Source organism: Dunckerocampus dactyliophorus, chromosome 3 (genome assembly GCF_027744805.1).
Source record: "Dunckerocampus dactyliophorus isolate RoL2022-P2 chromosome 3, RoL_Ddac_1.1, whole genome shotgun sequence".
Lineage (NCBI taxonomy): Eukaryota > Metazoa > Chordata > Actinopteri > Syngnathiformes > Syngnathidae > Dunckerocampus > Dunckerocampus dactyliophorus.
Window position 1 is genome coordinate 15,984,757 of NC_072821.1, and position 19,061 is coordinate 16,003,817.

Genomic DNA, 19,061 nt, shown 5'->3' on the forward strand with positions numbered 1-19,061 from the left:
CCCATTTCCACTGTAGCCTGGCTTCATTCGCAGTTAGCCAGCACAACTAGCTAGCAGGTAGCGGAGCCTGCTCCGCCAAACACCGCTAACCTCTGCTGTACATTTGATAGGAAGACAGTATACATCTCGCTAAACCTTCAGGGATTTCGGTTATTTACCATGAAGAAGATAAAAAGGTCCGTATCCTGACGTCCACCCTGGGATCAATGACGGTCTGTCGCCGTGTCGGTGACTGACATGGATGCAAGTGACATAAAGGTAGTTCATTTAAAAATTACATTTTTATTTGCGTCTTGCTAAAGTATTAGCATGTAATACAGGGAGCACAGCTTTGTAGTTATGAGGCCCAGAACTCAGGTTTTGATCGAGAAGAATTATTTCTCTTAATTCCAGATGACAGTCTTGTCGTTATTGTCATTGAATTGATTTGTTTGTGTATTGAGACGAATACAAAAAGCCCACGTTGTTTTGAGATGGGCGTCTGTGGTGGACAACAGTAAGGCAAACGGGCAAACCTATTTGGCTAGCAGCGTCAATAGCGCTAACGGAAACAGCATTTCTCAACAATATAGGCGTCATTCATTGAAGTAAATAAATACCTTTCATTTTGTATCGCAAGTTAAAGGGGATGTTATCGACGCGAGAGGAAGACTTAGATCCTTTTAAGTTGTTAATCGATTTAAGCTACGAGAGCGACGTTTACGTTAATGCTAACTTGGCTAGCTATGTGAAGCCAAAACATATCAGCTGTCATTGGACGACAACTGTAATCAGAGCAACAACTGAGCAACAATTAACTGTTGATATCACAGTCTAGACCAGTGGTCGGCAACCTTCAGCATCAAAAGAGCCATTTTGCCTCCTCTTCCAACAAAGAACACTGCTTATACACTTGTAAAAGTTTTAATTTTTTCAAATGTTACCTGTTTAAATTTTACTTGGATAAACTCCCATGCTGTCATTCAGCAGTCAGCTTCGGGTGCGGTGTAAGGTTTCATAAATAGTGCAAAGGAGAATGTCTGGTTCGACAACATTTATTACATTCCTCTGACGTCAGAGTTCACAGCATAGCCTGTGTTTAGGTTGTGATGCAATGAGGTGTGGTGGGTAAGTGTGACAGATCTCCGAGTTGACAACAAAGTGTGGTCAAATATGTAGGACATTTGGAATGTGAATATCTGAAAATCTTAAATCCTAATTATCTGAAGTAATGATCCTGATGAGTTTGCCTCACAGTGAGGGTACTTCAGCTTCCTCTCACAGGCCCAAAACACCACCCATAACATTGTGTATTTCTGTTTTAGATAATAAAGTATGTGTCCATCTGCAGCTATGGCCCAAATCATGGGAAATACTTACATTTTGTGCTTCGGTAACTTTGCTGCTTCAATTTTCAATTTTATGACCCCCACACTAATTGCTTGTTTTTTCAGTATACAACAGACAGGTAAAATCTTTTCTTAAAGCAATACTGTTATTGAAGCACAAAATTTAAGTCACTCCCAAAGTTGTTGGCCGTGACTGTAAAGGTTAATTGGAGAGTCTAACATTTCCATAAGGGTTCATGTGAATGAGAGTGTAAATGCTCGTCTAGATGTGCCATTTGATGACCGGTGCGGTGACCAGTCAAAGTCAGCTGGGATAGTTTCCAGCTCATCCTCGACCTTAATAAGGACACACGCTGTAGAAAATTGGTGAATGGAAGTGCCCTTATGTTCCCAGTTTACACACCAGTGTTGTGAGAGAAGTGTTCAAAATTGACAGTCGATTCTTGTACAAATAAAGGCTTGTGAGATCAGTGGATCTTGGTCTAATCCGTGTTGGCTCTACCATCCCCAAAGGATGCACATCTGGGTCTGACCTCAACGGAACTTGACAATCACAGCTATTCTCCCTCACCAGCTTACACTAACTGACACATACATGCACGGTCAGTCAAGCAATCAATCCTCCTGTAGCATTTCAAAACATAAAACTACATAATGATACTTATCACCCGTGTTCAAAATTCAAGTTTCACTACTTGTGCACATAGGCCCTCCATGCTGTACCTGCCATATAATTAGATTACCCAGTGCCACTGTATGTTATCCTCTCAGACGTAATCCTGTAACAGCTTGCTATCACCTGTCCAGTACCACTATACAATCTTAGAACAACAACTCCTTGTAGCCATATCCTGCATGTTCAGAGTCCAAGTAACTGTTTGGTATGACCGAATTGGCTATCCATTTCTATGCAGACAAGCTAACATCTGTGCATTTGTGAAGGCAAAGTGGGAGAAGAAACACTCGCTGCCAGTGGTGGTGGGATACAATAGCTGTTTGTGTTACATCCACTGACTACACTGTAACTTGCATCCTGAGCACTGTTTCTGAGAATTTAGGACGCCTCTTTGTTTGCTGAACCCGCTCAACCTTCTTAATTGGCTAGCTCAGTCTTGGACTGCTTAAAAAGGACTCAAGGGCCATCTATTTAAAAGCATTTATTTCACATAGGGCTGCAGCTAACGATTATTTTCTTTGTCGATTAATCTGAAGTTTGTTGTTTCGATTAATCGAGTAATAGGTTAGGTCTTAGACCCGGGTGTCCAAAGATTTTCCTTCGAGGGTCCCATACTCAATAATCAAAGAATGCTGTGGCCATTTTCTAAACCAACTCATGAATGTAAGCCAAGACATTTTTGTATTTAAAAAAAAAAAAAAAAAACAGCCTGCATCTCAACGTTGTGTTAAATCATATACAAATAGTGCTACTACTAGGAATAATAATGGATTATATTTTATGTAGCACTTTTCAAGGTATCCAAAGCACTTCACGGTGAAGTGAACCCATTATTCATTTCCTCCTCAGTCACACACTGGTGGTGGTAACCTAAATCTGTAGGCACAGCTGCCATTGGGAAGACTGACGGAAACATGGCTGCAAATTTGCGCCTGCCAATTCTCGGCTACGACCTCCCCGACCACCACTAAACCTTAATTCACATTCATACAATACCAAGCGTATTATGAAAATGTTTTCTTTACATTACGCCTTTTTTCTGCTTTATATTTACAAATATTTCAACTTTTTCCTTGTACATTTATTCTCATATTTTAACTTTGTTGTTGTAACGTTTTCCCAACCTAGTGTTCCAAAAATTGCAACTTTATTCTTTGTTTTGTTTCTCCATATCAAAACTTTTTTTTCCTTTTAATTCAAATTTATACAGATTTTGCTCATATTACTCTGTTAATATTGCGCTGGACGAAAGGATTGGGGCAAAGCTGGAGCGAGCTCACTTCACATAACCTCCGGTATATGAATGTATTTCTCTCTCTTAAAAGTACTGTGTGCAGCAAGTTCCCCAACTGCCCAGAGAGCGCTCATGTATGAACGTACTGCATGCATTACATAAATACCTCGTTTATTGTGGTTAATTTGTTCCAGATCCGCTTGGGATAAGTGAATTTCCACGAAGTAGGATTCCTTCTTTTTTTAAATGGAATATTTTTGTAGTTATGGCATAGAAACCTGGTTTACGATCTTCTAAATACATTTTTTTAACATTATTAGAGCCATCTGGAGCCATCCTCTATTTCTAAAATCATAATTATTAAAAATTTGATGCTCTACAAACAGCTAAAATTATGCATAAAGTAAACAATAATATGCTACCCAAAAATGTCATACAAATCTTCTCAACAAGAGAGGAGAGAGAGGATGTCAGGGAAAAATTTAACTTAAAATATTTATACACGAGAACAACTCTAAAAACCTTCACCATTTCAGTATGTGGAATCAAATTATCCTCCCATGAGCTCACCATTCGTGGGAGGTGCCAAAGGGATTGGGTGCAGAGTGAGCTGGGTGGCGGTCGAAGGCGGGGTCTTGGCAGTCTGATCCTTGGGTGCAGAAGCTAGCTCTTGGCATGTGGAATGTCACCTCTCTGGTGGGGAAGGAGCCTGAGCTGGTGCGTGGGGTGGAGAGGTTCTGGCTAGATATAGTCGGACTCACCTCAACGCACAGCAAGGGCTCTGGAACCAGTGCTATTGACAGGGGTTGGTCTTTATTCCACTCTGGCGTTGCCAGCAGTGAGAGGCGACAGGCAAGGGTGGCAATTCTTGTTGTCTCCCGGCAGGATTTTCCACTTCCACCTCCGGGAGAGCTTCGACCATGTTCCGAGGAAGGCGGCGGACATAGAGTCCGAGTGAGCCATGTTCCGTGCCTCCATTGTCGAGGCAGCTGATCGGAGCTGTGGCCGTAAGGTGGTTGGTGCCGGCCGTGGTGGTAATCCCAGAACCCGTTGGTGGGCACCAGTGGTGCCTTTTTGGCCCATGGGACTCCTGAGGCAGCTGAAGGGTACCAGCAGGCCAAGCGGTCTGTGACTTTGGCGGTTGCCAAGGCAAAAAGGGAGCATTTCGGAGAAGTCATGGAGAATTACTTCTGGATTTCGTACCACCATTCGGTGGCAGGGGCCCTGGGGGTGGATGAGATCTGCCCGGAGTTCCTTAAGGCCCTGGATGCTGTGGGTGTGTCTTGGTTGACACGACTCTGCAGCGTCGCGTGGACATGGAGAGCGGTGCCTCTCGATTGGCAGACCGGGGTGGTGGTCTGGTCTGGTTTGTCCTGGTTGTGGAAATGTGGACCAGCTCTACACTCTCGGAAGGGTCCTTGAGGTTGCATGGGAGTTTGCCCAACCAGTCTACATGTGTTTTGTGGACTTGGAGAAAGCATTCAACCGTGTTCCTTGGGGAATTCTCTGGGGAGTACTCCGGGAGTATGGGGTACCAGACAACCTAATTCTGGCGATTCGTTCCCTGTATGACCGGTGTCAAGAGTTTTGTTTGCATTGCCGGCAATAAGTCGGATCATCTTAATCGTGCTGAATGACAATTTACCCCCAATTTTTTTTTTTTTTTGTAATTTTTTTCAAGATCGTGGTTGAATTCTGAATTGTTCAACTTAAGATGCTCCAGCGTGTGTCAGCCTTCACAGTTAAACCTATTTTGTATTCTAATGCATGTTTTAGAATTTATTTTCTGTTGCTCACATTTCTTGTGCTTTTTACAGGATGTGAAACTTTCAGCGGAAGTGGAACCATTCATCCCACAGAAAAAAGGTCTTGAAGGATCCCTGATCAGCATGAGTCTTTCAGGAGAGCCGACGGGTGGAGGAGGAGGAGGTGGCGGAGGCATGGGAGGGGGTAATGGAGGGGTGGAAACCACTCCAATACCTAGCTACCTCATCACCTGCTACCCTTTTGTTCAGGAGAACCAACACAACAGGTATTGTCTGTGTCACAGCAGGGGATTACAAGGTTCCCGACTAACTTTGTTTTACCAGGAGCACAGTGGCCCCTAACTTAGTTTTAGTAGCGCAAGCAGAAAATTTAGGGGCGCACACCGAAATCGACTTGCAAAGTAAATATTTACATTTCCTTTCATTTTCACTGTATTACTGAGAAATACTCAAACAATTAATGCCAACTGTCTTTCCTCAATTCACCCTGTTTCTGTGCCTAGCTTCTGGAAGGCCTCATTGGTGGCATGTACATTATAACTCCAATATCACCCTCTTTCCTTCTTCTTTGATGTTTGTCTCCTTTCTCCCTCTTTAGGATTTAAAAGGACAGTTCGGATTTTTTGTTGTATGACATCCCCATCAGCATTGTAGTCCATTAACAGCGATTTACCCCCCACTTGGTCTCCTAAGTCCAGTTTCGGTCAGATTTATGTGATGAAGAATGTAGTTCCACTTAGTTGCTGGGGACAAAAAAGTAGAGTTTGGCTTCTCAAAACAATATTGTTTAAAAAGATTAATACATTTGTAAAATGCATTCTCAAAAAAAATCAGACCTCACAAAACGCTTGGCATCATGTTTGTCTCCCGCCGTATTCCTGCACACTGTCGCCCGTGCATTCTTGTGTATGTGATGAAAACACTCAAATCTATGCTAGAGACAGTGGAGCCAGGGAAAATGTGGAAACAAAGATTGTAGAATCCACAAACTGTCGTCAATTGACTACACATTTCACAGATTATTTTTCATTCTCACTGTAATAAGGGACATCCCCATTCAACTCAATACGGGATATATACTTTTATCTGGTTGCACATGTGCAAGTAAATGAAAAAATCACTCACTATTTTTGTCACAAAATGTGACCATTTGATCGCAGTCTGGAGCCCTGCAGATATGTGGGATTGGTCTTTCTAAAGCCCTCTCCGAAGGGGGTTTGTCTCCGCCCCTCTTCTTTCCTGCTCTTTTTCCGCTGCCGTCATTGTTATGCCTCTGCACAGATGTGTAAGCACTCATCTCAGACAGTACGACTACGCCTGTTCTCCTCCCTGTCTAGTTAAGTGCATCCATGATCGAGGACGATTGCGATAAAGCAGCATTTTTTTCTTATTTTCACATTATTTCAAGTGCCAGTTTTCTTAAAGGTTTTTGGCTTTTTGTTTTTATTCTGTTTCATGGTTATGACTGTTGTCATTTTAAACTGCCCAAGAACAACTAGCTCCTTTGTTTCATTCATTTAATTTACATTGTTGGCTACATAATGCCGCTGTGTCAAACACAAAGCCTGCGCCTAACCCTATTTGCATGGAAAAGGAAATAAAGCTTGTGTCAAATGTGCAATGAACACACCAGGCAATTGACAAGAAGTGTATTTTTTAAGCACAAATTTTCAATGCATTTTTTTACCTTTCCTTCAGGTCCCCTTAAATATGATTGGGTACCAGCCCAGAGTTGCCAAATTGACATGGAACCACCTCAAGTGTTTCCAGCAGCTCTTTTCTTAGTCTACAGTGGTCTTCTATGTCCGGCACAGTGCACACATCCGCTCCTTTTGTCATAGTCGTCCCCCTCCCTACCCCCGTTTGAATGCAAGGAAATGACTGCTATAGGGGTTGGTTGTAAAAATGTTAACATTGCTGCATATCATGAACACACCCTCTTAACAAACCTAAAATGTGGTGCCACCAATGGTCATATGGTATATTATGATATGGTTTATTTGTTTGAAACATGTTAACAAGTTTGTCAATTTCAATTTTGTTCACATTCTGTGTTAAAAGAAAGAAAAAAATAAAATTTAATAATAAGCAAATAGGAGTTTAAAAAATGATAGCACACACCTTGTGCAGTTTTAAGAAAAAGGAAAAGATTAAAATGTTAAAATAAGAATAAAATGGAAAGTTGTCATAAAAATAATAAAATAGGAATAAATCGTTATTAAATAAGAAGCAAATAAATAAGGTAAGTCAGGGCGTTAAATAAGGACAAGTAAAGCAAAGGCATTGAGAATATATATAGATTAAGTAACGTATTGGTCACGTTCGATTAATGAATTGTATTGTTTAGTATTGCTGAATTTGGCATAATTATTGTAGAGTTCTTATTTTAAATTGTTGATTACCTTAAGATGCATCAAGTCTTTTGTGAGTTGTCGTTTATTTAATTGTAGTCAAGATGATGTCCTCTTCAATATTTGTCCAGTTCCTTGATATATTTGACAAGTAGTTTGGCTTCCCCCGGTCCTCCATTTAACAGAACTTGTCTTGCTCACGATTGTCCACAATCGTAACTTTAGTACGTCATGCGAGACTGTATTTCATCATTGGTCAGTCATTACCTTATTGGAATCTGATAAAAATCAGACCAGAATAGTAGGGGGTGGTACTGTTAACTCATGTACTAACTAGCAATTATATGTTCTGTACCAGGTAAAATGGTAGCAGATATATATTAAGGTAATGGCTGCTGTACATAATCAATGGTTATAATAGGGGTTGGAGTTATTAGAAATGATTTGTTCTCAATCAGCATTTCAAAGGCAAGGTTAAGGCAAGTACAAAACTGACTTCCGTATGCTTTACAGGCAACATCTTATGTACAATGGAGGGGAGCTGCGCTGGCAGCAGCCTAACCCAAACCCTGGTGGTCCCTACCTGGCCTACCCAATCATGTCCTCCCCTCAGCCACCTGTCTCCAATGACTATGCCTACTACCAGATTATGCCTGCCCCATGTCCCCCAGTGATGGGCTTCTACCAACCATTCCCTGGCACCTATGCAGGGCCAGTGCAGCCTGGGGTTGTTAACCAAGTCTCGGCAGATGTTGGCGAAAGACCTCTGCCTGTTGGGCCCACGTATGGGATGGCGCATCAACGAGGAAGAGGCATGGTCCGGCCTAATCTCCCAAAGGTACAAAGGGTTGGCTCTTTTAATGTAATATTGTCCCACTGAAGATGACTATGTCACAGTAAACCCACACTGTATTGTAAAACAGCAACAGTTAAGTGTTTGCCAGTCTCCGAGGGGTCGCCATCCTCCACCCAGGAATGTAGTAGTCCAGAAGGAGGTGTGCAGCATAGGCCCTGATGGGCGAACTAAGAAAGTCCTACTGGTGGATGCGGCTCAGCAGACAGGTGAGCATACTCCCAACGGTGCTGGACAGGCATACAAAAGGAAGAAAATACGGTTTAAAAAAAATCAGGCAACCTAATCATAAATTTCAAGTTTCTCCTTTTACCTTGTATAGGCAATAGTGCAGTAACGACAGTGTTTCACACAAAATTAGCGTCATTCACTTGAGAGCAACACACCTTCATTTCTGTGCAGAATCTGTTTCAGTGCCAGTAATAGCAGCATCTGGTCTTACAGGTTGATGATGCTAATACTTGTGCTTCTAAACAAACGAGAATGTAGTGATTCCAGTTAGCTCCATTTATTTGCATATGCGCAAGTCATGATGTTATCAGTCTTGATTCTGAATTTAAGATTACAGTTTGTTTTGGAACACAAGGTATGCCTTTGCTCAAATACTTCCTACATTATGTATAACTATATGATCTAATCATCAAAGTACAGTGCACCCGAAAAGTATTCACAGTGCTTCACTTTCAAAATGGATTATTCATTTTTTCCTCAAAAATTCAACACACAACACCGCATAGCGACAATGTGAAAAAAGCCGTGAAGCTCAAAATTGAGCTCATGTGCATTCTGTTTCCACTGATCATCCTTGAGATGTTTCGGCAGCTTAATTGGAGTACACCTATGGTAAATTCAGTTGATTGGACATGATTTGGAAAGGCATACACCTGTCTATCAACGCATAAACCAAGCATGGAGACAAAGGAGCTAGCCGGCCATCTAAACTGAGTGATCGGGGGAGGAGGGCCTTAGTCAGGGAGGTGACCAATAACCTGATGGTCACTCTGTCAGAGTTCCAGCATTCCTCTGTTGAGAGAGGAGAACCTTCCAGTAGGACAACCATCTTTGCAGCAATCCACCAATCAGGCCTTTATGGTAGAGTGGTGAGACGAAAGCCACTCCTCAGTAAAAGGCACATGGCAGCTCGCCTGGAGTTTGGCACCTGAAGGACTCTCAGACCATGAGAAACAAAATTCTCTGGTCTGATCAGACAAAAAATTAATCTTTTCTGAGTGAATGCCAGGTGTTACGTTTGGTGAAAACCCATTGCTCATCACCAGGCCAATACCAGCCCTACAGTGAAGCGTGGTGGTGGCATCATGCTGTGGGGATGTTTTTCAGCAGCAGGAACTGGAAGACTAGTCAGGATAGAGGGAAAGATGACTGCAGCAATGTACAGAAATATCCTGGAGGAAAACCTGCTCCAGAGCGCTCTTGACCTCAGACTGGGGCGACAGTTCATCTGTCAGCAGGACAATGACCCTAAGCACACAGTCAAAATATCAAAGGAGTGGCTTGAGTCCAGCCCAGCCACAACTCGGACCTGAATCCAATTGAACATCTCTGGAGAGATCTGAAAATGGCTGTGCACCGACGCTTCCCATTCAACCTGTTGGAGCTTAAGAGATACTGCAAAGAGGAATAGGCGAAACTGCCCAAAAATAGGTGTGCCAAGCTTGTGGCATCATATTCAAAAGGACTTGAGGCTGTAATTGCTCCCGAAGGTGCATCAACAAAGTATTCGGCTGTGAATACTTACTGTACGTACATGTGATTTGTCACTTTTTTTTAAATTTATTATTTAATAAATTTGCAACAATTTCAAAAAACGTTTTTTCACATTGTCATTATGGGGTGTTGTGTGTAGAATTTTGGAGGATTTTTACAATTTAATCCATTTTGGAATAAGGCTTTGACATAAACGTGGAAAAATTGAAGCGCTTTGAATGCGCTGTATATCGCTGTATATGCGCTGTATATCAAAGTTAACCAAAGTGCTACAAAACAACCACAATACTAAAAATAATGCTTAACTAAAAGAGCACTCAGTAGGGCACAGTGTGCCACCAAGACAAAGCTGTTAACAATAGCAGGTTTGTTAAGAGAAAGGCTACTTCCAGGTCCATGGAGGACAAGTCAGGTGCTGACCACTGAGACCTTTTTTTTTTTTTTTAGGTGCACCATTTATGCCACAGTGAAGCCAAGGGCAAAAAGGGAATTACATCCTGATCTGTGACAATTTTAATGTTTTTTTTTTTCTTTTTCTTAGCCCATGCACCACCGCTCTTTAAAATTTTGACAGAAATTAGTTGCATTGTTTGCGTGATGCTGCTAACTAAATAAAGTAGACAACGAATGGATAAATATATAACCTCTTGTTTCTGTTATTGACACTAGAAGTCAATAATACCTCTCTGACAGCGTCAGCCAAATCGGAGTATTATTGTCTTTCTACCTAAAGGCAGATATTTATAACACAGCTCTATTATTAAATTTCCTCTCACCGTCATCACCAGATTTCCCAGGTGAGGTGTCCGGGCGGTGTACTGCAGAGCAGGCCAGTCCCCTGCTGTGGAAGAACCGAACAAAGAAGCGACGTCCATCCAATCCGTCTGAAAGCTACAGTGATCAGGGCACAAGTGAGGCAGATATAGACAGTGACAGTGGCTATTGTAGCCCCAAACATAACCAGGCAGCAGGAGTAACACAGCGAACAGTGGAGACCTCCGCAACATCCACGGTATGGCAACAGGTTTGGTAATTAACTGATATATTTCTTCTCAAGTCTTATCAACTGCAGTTGTGAAAACAGTACATATCAAGCTATCTCTTTTTTTCTTTATCCTTTTTAGGGTGTTGAGACTGGTGTAATGACAAGTAAGTTTAATTGAAACCAAAGTATGTAAACACTTTGCTTCCTGACCTCGCATCTGTACATATAGCTGTCATTGTTACATTTCTTTTGAACCTAACCTATTGAGATCCAATGCAAGTGTAAAATCGAAACCAAAATTCTGCCATGGCAAAGCTAATAATGCTCAGTTTTGTTACATTATTTAAATCATATGAATTTAACAATACACCTTGTTTCTATGGTTGTAGTAGGCAACCAGTTACCTTACATACTGTAGCTGTATGAAAGGAGTTAACTGAAGTGCTGCACAGTAGCTACAGTACTTTGTGATTTACTGTAAGTTACATTGCTACAAGTTGCTTTTATTTGTGTCTACTAGCAGGTACATGGGTAAATGTAGCCTCTCAGGCTACCCAGAAGTCCTGGGGGGACAGGAATGGCCAGTTCCACAGAGCAGACCACAGGAAGAATCCTGAACAGAGGAACTTCTCACCGGTGCCGTATAGTCCTCTGGATTAGTGGCTAGATAAATATAAAAATAAGTCAGATGTCTGTCTGGATGATTATGACATTTGCCCAATTTTTTAAAATTGTTTTCACTAAAGCAGGCAAACAAATGTTAATGTTGTTAATCTTAAATGGGTTGAGCACAGAGCCAATGATAAATTGACAGTAGTGAAGCAGCCAAATGAGTACCCAACTGCGGGGCACAGTGCTTGCAGTCACAGGTGGTGCCTCTCATCCCACTGTTTCTCATGTTAACAAATACATAGAGGCTATAATAATTGAATGTGGTTTACTTCCTGACTATTGTTTTCTCAACCTCTGCCTTGTAGGATTTTCATAGTGGCTGTCGTGGGCGTGTTCTACCAAGCCAGGCAGAACAAAGCCTGCAGCCAGTGGCGGTCACAAATGACGAGCTTACTCCAGAACCCCTTTACTTTGAGGTGAGACTTGGAGTACCTTGGTAATGTACACACTTTTATTTAGGGTGTTTTGCATTTATTGTGCTAAAATCTCCTTTATACGTCACAAGGATGAAGATGAGTTCCCAGATTTACCCACTGGAGGTGCTACCCAGCGTGTCACAAAAGTGGAACCAACTCAAGCCCAGATGCATATGCAGCCCAAACTACATAAAAACCTGGTAGGTGTACTGCATACTAGTAGACTTAAGTTTGTACCAACCAATGTAGGGCTTCAATTTGCCATGGTACACTTCGGAATGATAAACTCTGATCTGATTTGTGTTCCTATGCAGTGTGTTAGCTAATATATGATTCATTTGTGAACCATACATTAGTAGTGATTTTATTACATAAAAGTAAAACAGGAAATGTTAAAATAGGGGAAAAAACATTCCTTAAGACTACCACGCCCTGCCCAAGCACCTACAATAGAAGCACTTCACCGCTGGATTCCTCCTGGAACTCATCAGCGTACTCGTTGCCTGCTTCCACCGAGTCTCAGTCATCTTTGGTGTGACTATTGAATTATTATTTTTTCTTGGCTAATTTAGTGCTCACACACACACACACACACACACACACACAAAACATAGTCAGGAAAGGATATATGTAAATGAAAAATAGGTTCCATGAATGAACCAACCTGCAAAATATGGCTCAATGTGCTGATTTGCTTTAATGCTGACTTAATATTGCGTTTTGTCTTCTTGTTTACCACAGCTAGAAAACCTACCCGAAAACTCCCCTATCAACATTGTGCAGACACCAATCCCAATTACCACATCTGTTCCCAAGAGGGCCAAGAGCCAGAGGAAGAAGGCCCTGGCTGCTGCCTTGGCCACTGCTCAAGAGTACTCTGAGATCAGCATGGAACAGCAGAAATTACAGGTACTCTGCCATGTTGGTTTGATCCACACTCAATAACATGATGTTATGTTAAGCTCCATGGACTGCAGCTGGCCCATGACTGGTTCAGCGGCGTGACCTTGTTTACCTTGTTGCATCTTTCCTTTACCCCACCTGACAGGAGGCCCTCACCAAGGCAGCAGGCAAGAAGAGCAAAACTCCTGTCGAGCTGGACTTGGGAGACATGTTGGCAGCTTTGGCTAAACACCAGCAGGCGATGAAGGCCAGACAACTTAACAATACCAAGCCATTATCTTTTACAGGTATCATATCCCAAATTGGTACTTATTGTCCAAATCATTATGTCTTAGATTTTAAAACCCACCCCGTATGAATGTGCACTGTTCTGCTTGTTTACTCACTTTGTTTTATTTCGTCCTAGTTGGAACAACTGCTCCGTTCCACAGATCTGGCTCAACCAACTTGGCAGTCATGTTGAAGGGTCAACAACCACACTTGGGCTCCTCTAACACTTTGGATTCCACTGCTCCTCGTATAAAACGAGGGAAGGAGCGAGAGATCCCCAAAGTCAAGCGGCCAACTGCCCTTAAGAAGGTTTGTGGTGGATGCTAATTATTGAGGAGAGGTGGAGGAAATAGACAATATGGACATAGGTATTGGGACACCTGACCCTGACACCTACATAAACCATAATTGTGGTGCGTTAGGGAGTTGGTCCCTCTTTTGCATCTCTAACAGCTTTTATTCTAGGAAGACTTTCTACAATATTTTGTATTGTCTCCTTGTGAATCTATTGGCCATTCATACAGAAAAACGTGTGAGATCACTAATGTTGAGAGAGGGACCCGGTGGTCTTTTTGTCCATATACTGTATTGCATGTTGCCTAAAAGTAAAAACAGTAGGTCAAATGAATTGTGGTTTTGTTAAACAATTGCATTGCAAGTTTTCATTGGTACTGTAAGTTTGTCAATTGTTTTGTTTTTGCAGATTATTTTAAAGGAGCGAGAAGGAAAAAAAGGCAAAACAAGCATAGACCAAGAGTCATCAGGCCAAGAAGAGCATGATGATGAAGATAGTTTACATTTTACTGAAGATCTATCCCAAGAACCTGCCTCTCAAGAAGGTGACATAAATTAATGAATGATAGGCTAGGTGATAATAGGTATGCTCTTCTTAATTATTAGTTCTCTTTGTTCCTCAGAAAATGGTCTCAGTGTACCCAGCGACACATCGCTCTCCCCCGCCAGTCAGAATTCTCCATACAGCATCACCCCAGTATCCCAGGGTTCTCCTTCAAGCTCTGGCATCGGGAGTCCCATGGCTTCTAACGCAATCACAAAAATCCACAGTCGACGTTTCAGAGAGTAAATGACTCACTCTTGCAGTTGCTGTCAGAAATCTTGATGTGGAATTAGCAAATATTTGTCCCACCCAAAAATAGCCTGGACTGGGAGAAACGTCTGAAAGTTATCGGGTATTCTTCTAAGGGGAGAACTTTGTACAATGTAGAATTGTAGAGCATGGCACAGATGTCTTGACACATTGTGCCTTTTCAGCAAAAATGTATGCAAGTAGCCATATAAATGTGTCTTTGTATCTTGTACTATAGGCCTATTGTCCTTGCCCACCCTTCTCTAACACATTTTGCATTTAAAGCCTCCAAACGGTGCTTGTGGCTGAGCTCCTCCTCCAGCTAGGCTCTGACCACCAGCTCCTCAGGCCACACTATAATTACATTATTTCATATTGTATTACTTGTTATCCCATTATGGCTAGTGTGCATACATTCTGGTGGTTTTGTTTTTCAGAGATGATGAAAGCCGTATTTAGATCTTGAAATCTAGTCAGACAACAGCAGAGATTGTCAATATAAGCATGAATAACATCATGTTGCATAAACTAGTGAATTGAATCAAAATACTTGGGAGTAAATTGCTCGACACATCATTATTTCTATTACTCAAAACTTAGTTTTATTTTGATTCTTTTTACATGATTCAAACCCCTTGAAGTTATACAGTCTATCATCCCAATTGACGAACACGAAGTAAAAAATACCCTAATTATTAGCAGCCACACAGTTGTTATATGTGGTCTATTATCTGCCCCATTATCGCCCCCTGCAGGTACTGCAACCAAGTCTTGAGCAAGGAGATAGACGAGAGTGTGACGCTGCTGTTACAGGAACTGGTCCGCTTCCAAGAACGTGTCTACCAGAAGGACCCCAACAAGGCCAAGTCCAAACGCCGCCTGGTCATGGGTCTCAGGGAGGTCACGAAGCACATGAAGTTGTGTAAGATAAAGTGTGTCATTATTTCTCCCAACTGTGAAAAGATCCAAGCCAAAGGTGAGGAATTTTCATAACTGTTCTGACAAGCTGGTCTTGCTAAACACTCAGGAGCACATAAAGCTGTCACACTTTCGGAAGATTTTGATTGTGTGCTGTGTTGCAGGTGGCTTGGATGAAGCTCTGTACAATGTAATTGCCATGGCCCGAGAGCAGGAGATTCCATTTGTGTTTGCTTTGGGGAGAAAGGCTCTCGGACGCTGTGTCAACAAACTGGTCGCCGTTAGTGTCGTTGGCATCTTCAACTATTCAGGAGCTGAGGCAAGGCAACCTTTCCACTATTAATTATTTATTTACTAGCCTTGACTCAAGTAGCGTACATTTTTGAATAGTTGTCATTGAAACGAAAGATGTATGATAGAAAAAAGTGGTCCCCATCATTCGTATCCCATGTCTTCCCACACCAGGGTCTTTTTGACCGTCTAGTGTCGTTAACCGAAGAGGCTAGGAAGGCCTATAAGGAAATGGTGTCAGCTCTGGAGCAAGAGAAAGCAGAGGAGGCTCTGAAACATGACAAGAAAGTCCCACGCCACATGGGACATTCACGCAACCATTCTGCAGCTTCTGCTACCTCCTTTTGCTCTGTCATCTCGGAGCCCATCTCTGAGGTCAATGAAAAGGAGTATGGTGAGAGCCCTCATTAGCTATGTTTTATACTGTATTACAGGCACATCTCAATGAAGTACAATATTTTAGAAAGCTAATTCATTTCAGTAGTTCCAGTTCAGAAGTGAAGCTATGTATATCCTATAAGTCACTTCATACAGAGTAAAATATTCCAATAATGTATTTCTTTATCATTTGGATTATTATAGTTTATAGCTAAGAAATACCCCAAATTCAGTATCTCAGAAAATTTGAAAACTTGTCAAAAAGTTCAATATTGCAAAAAATGCAGGTGTACCTAATGTTTGGTTTGCTGAGTGTAATATTTTAATGTATTTGTGTGTGTACAGAGACCAACTGGAGAAGTATGGTGGAAAATTCAGACGCTCCAGAGCCAGTGGAGCCTGAAATAACTCGCCCTTCACCTTCCGTAGCCCACCTCAGAGACAGTGAGACCCCAGTGGTTACCACAAGTGCTGCCCCGCTCAGCGGAAACACTGTACCACAGAGAGCCGGGCTTCCCACACACGGTAACGGGGAGAGGGACGAGGTCCGCGCTGATGACCGCCTGGAGCTTGCCTCTCAGCAGAGCACAGAGACAGGCTCGCTGGATGGCAGCTGTAGGGGCCCGCTGAACTCTTCCATCACCTCCACTACATCCACCCTGGTCCCCGGGATGTTGGAAGAGGCAGAAGAGGAGGACGACGAGGAAGAGGACTACACACCCGAGCCTATTTCAGAGGAGGTGCCCACCCTCAGCAGCCGCATCGAGTCGTGGGTGTCAAAGACTCTGGAGAACCTGCAGCTGGGAAATAGCCAGGACAGTACAGAGGAGGAGGAAGATGAGGAAGAGGAGGAAGAAGAGGAAGAGGAGAGAGTACAGAGCGAGGACGAGGAGGGCTTCGTTACAGCTGATATACCAGATATGAAGGTGGAGAGCAAAGAGCAGGCCAAGAAGGTCACAGCCTGATTTCACTTCTCATCCTCACCTACTATTTCACTCTTTCTGTCACATGTACTCATCCCAAAACCCAGAAGCTGTTCTCCTTGCATCACCAAGCTCTGACACCAGACCTAATCTCAGGTATCGTCACGACAGACCTACACAAACATGGTCAGAGACCAAACGGCAGCAGGTTTTTTTTTGTCATCCCCCTCCTGTACAGCCTGCAACACTTGAATTTGGAAGAAACTTTTTTTTTTTTCAATTTTCCTCATCCGAAGTTGAACTCTCTCTCTGGAGAGTCATTTCCGGGAGAAGTTTTAAGAAAAGTGGCGAACCAGTGATCCACCGCTCCCAGTGGAAGGGATGTTGCAACTTTTCCACTTCTGTCTTAATTTAACGCAGACAGCTGTGTGTGTGTGTGTGTGTGTGTGTGTGTGTGTTTACAGCCACATAGCTTACACTACATTGCTGTGTTCATTAGCTTTACCTTTGTACATAATGAGTTTGTTACCATTTCTTTCTCACCCTCACTGCTCCATGAGGGAGGGAGGGAGGGAGGGAGGGAAGGAAGGGTTGTTTTTTTTTTTTGTTTTGTTTTGTTTTTTAATTGCTTGGCTGCTGTTTAGTTTTACCTACAGTATCTGTGCTTTAATGTTTAAATAACTGGTGTTCCACTCTCTACAGATAATTAAGATGAATTAACTTCTAAGAAGCCGTGTTTAGATGAACTGGTTTGTCCTATTGATCTTGTGTTGTTTTTTCCTGTCTTCAGCTCTTGGAGGCTGTCACTGTTTCATAAAAACTGTTGCCGTTTGTCCTCTCTAGAGCTTTCTACTAAAGGAGTTGTTCCAACTTGTTTCTTAGGAAGGCTGGGTAATGGTCTAATATTGTCTTAATACACTGCATTTATTATGTCATTCATTCAAAACCATCCATGTAGTTGTGTCAAATACTGGCTATGTGGTCTTAAGGCAGATAGAATTCTAAAAATGACAAAACAGTATTCTTTTAAAAGGCATCCAGTTATTACCATTACCACGGTAGGGACACAGCTTTACAATAACGCCTCATAACTCCCAAGTGTGTGTACAAGAGATGATTCTATATATGTAAAAAATAAATAAAAATGACCCTCTTCGTAAAGCATTTTGACATGTTACAATTCTGAATCTAATCAAGTGATGTTTAAATTAAATAGAGTAATGACATAGTATTGTAATTTCATAAAGGGTACGCTTTTGTCTGCCTTTTTTTTTTTTGCCATGACATCAAAAGTGTTTCAAAGTATGTTCATTGACTACAAGGGTGTATTTTTGCACTATGTACATACAGTACTGGAAGAGGTCTTGTGATCAGTATGAGCAAAAACAAAATGAACAAAAAAAAAACGGTTCAATGAAGTACTTTTTCAGTGTGGTCTATGTCTTTATATAAATATTTATGACTGTCTTCTTGACTACATCACTAGCGACATTGTAAAAGGCTATTTGTCATAACATACCTTCTCACTCCTAAAGTATATGGACTGATGATTAACATTATTAAAATGTTGTTTAAGTAATATGGATGTCTGTTTCTGTTTTGAAATATTGCTGCTGCAAAAGCCCTGGGGTCATACAATTTGGAATTCATTTGTGACTGTGGAAAAGAGGACTAGTGTACCGGTTAGTGTAAGTTAGTGTTGAATTTTTATGTGAATATTAAAAATAGTGAAGTACATCCAATCTTCAGTAATCCGTAGGAGATATTGGTTACATATCGTGCTGTTCTGTTTTTTTGTGGGGGTTTTTTTTAGCTTTTTGGGAGTGTTTTTCTTTTTCTTTTAAACTGGCGCTATGTTTTTGGAAACCTAATATTTTTTGTCCTTAAGACAAGTGTGAAGTGTGAGTTTCTGTTCCAAATCCGACACTACAAAAAAACTAATGCATACAAATCAAACTTTCTTCCCAGCCATGCATACCCTAATATTATGACTGAAACACATATCCTATAATTTGACTCCTTTAGTGTGGCTTTTTTTTTTTTTTTTTAGTTTTCCATATTTTCTGGTTAGTGCGTGAAATTGAAGGACCTTTTCAGGGTAGATAACTTGTTTTCGCTCAGAAAGGGCTTTTTGTTAGTTGGCCTTGAGTGCAGTGTTAATAATGGCCATTAGGGGGAGGCACAACCAGTTCGGGTTAAGGCAGTCGTGCTTGAAATCGCCGTTGGGTCACCCAGACACTGCAGCTTTTCGGTTCATTTATAATCAATATTTTTGTAATAACTGC

General features: G+C 41.7%; 1 protein-coding gene across 1 annotated transcript; it reads left to right on the forward strand.

Moving 5' to 3' along the window:
• Window positions 1-31: 31 nt before the first annotated feature.
• secisbp2l (SECIS binding protein 2-like) lies at window positions 32-18,355 on the forward strand. Its single transcript, XM_054771228.1, has 18 exons — window positions 32-258; window positions 5,056-5,270; window positions 7,869-8,193; window positions 8,279-8,417; window positions 10,722-10,945; window positions 11,058-11,082; window positions 11,439-11,554; window positions 11,896-12,006; window positions 12,096-12,206; window positions 12,748-12,915; window positions 13,055-13,196; window positions 13,316-13,488; window positions 13,883-14,018; window positions 14,097-14,259; window positions 15,022-15,242; window positions 15,349-15,503; window positions 15,650-15,869; window positions 16,199-18,355. Exons 1-18 carry the CDS (start codon window positions 238-240, stop codon window positions 16,816-16,818), a joined length of 3,285 nt encoding a protein of 1,094 aa, XP_054627203.1. The 5' UTR covers window positions 32-237; the 3' UTR covers window positions 16,819-18,355.
• The last annotated feature ends 706 nt before the right edge of the window (window positions 18,356-19,061 follow it).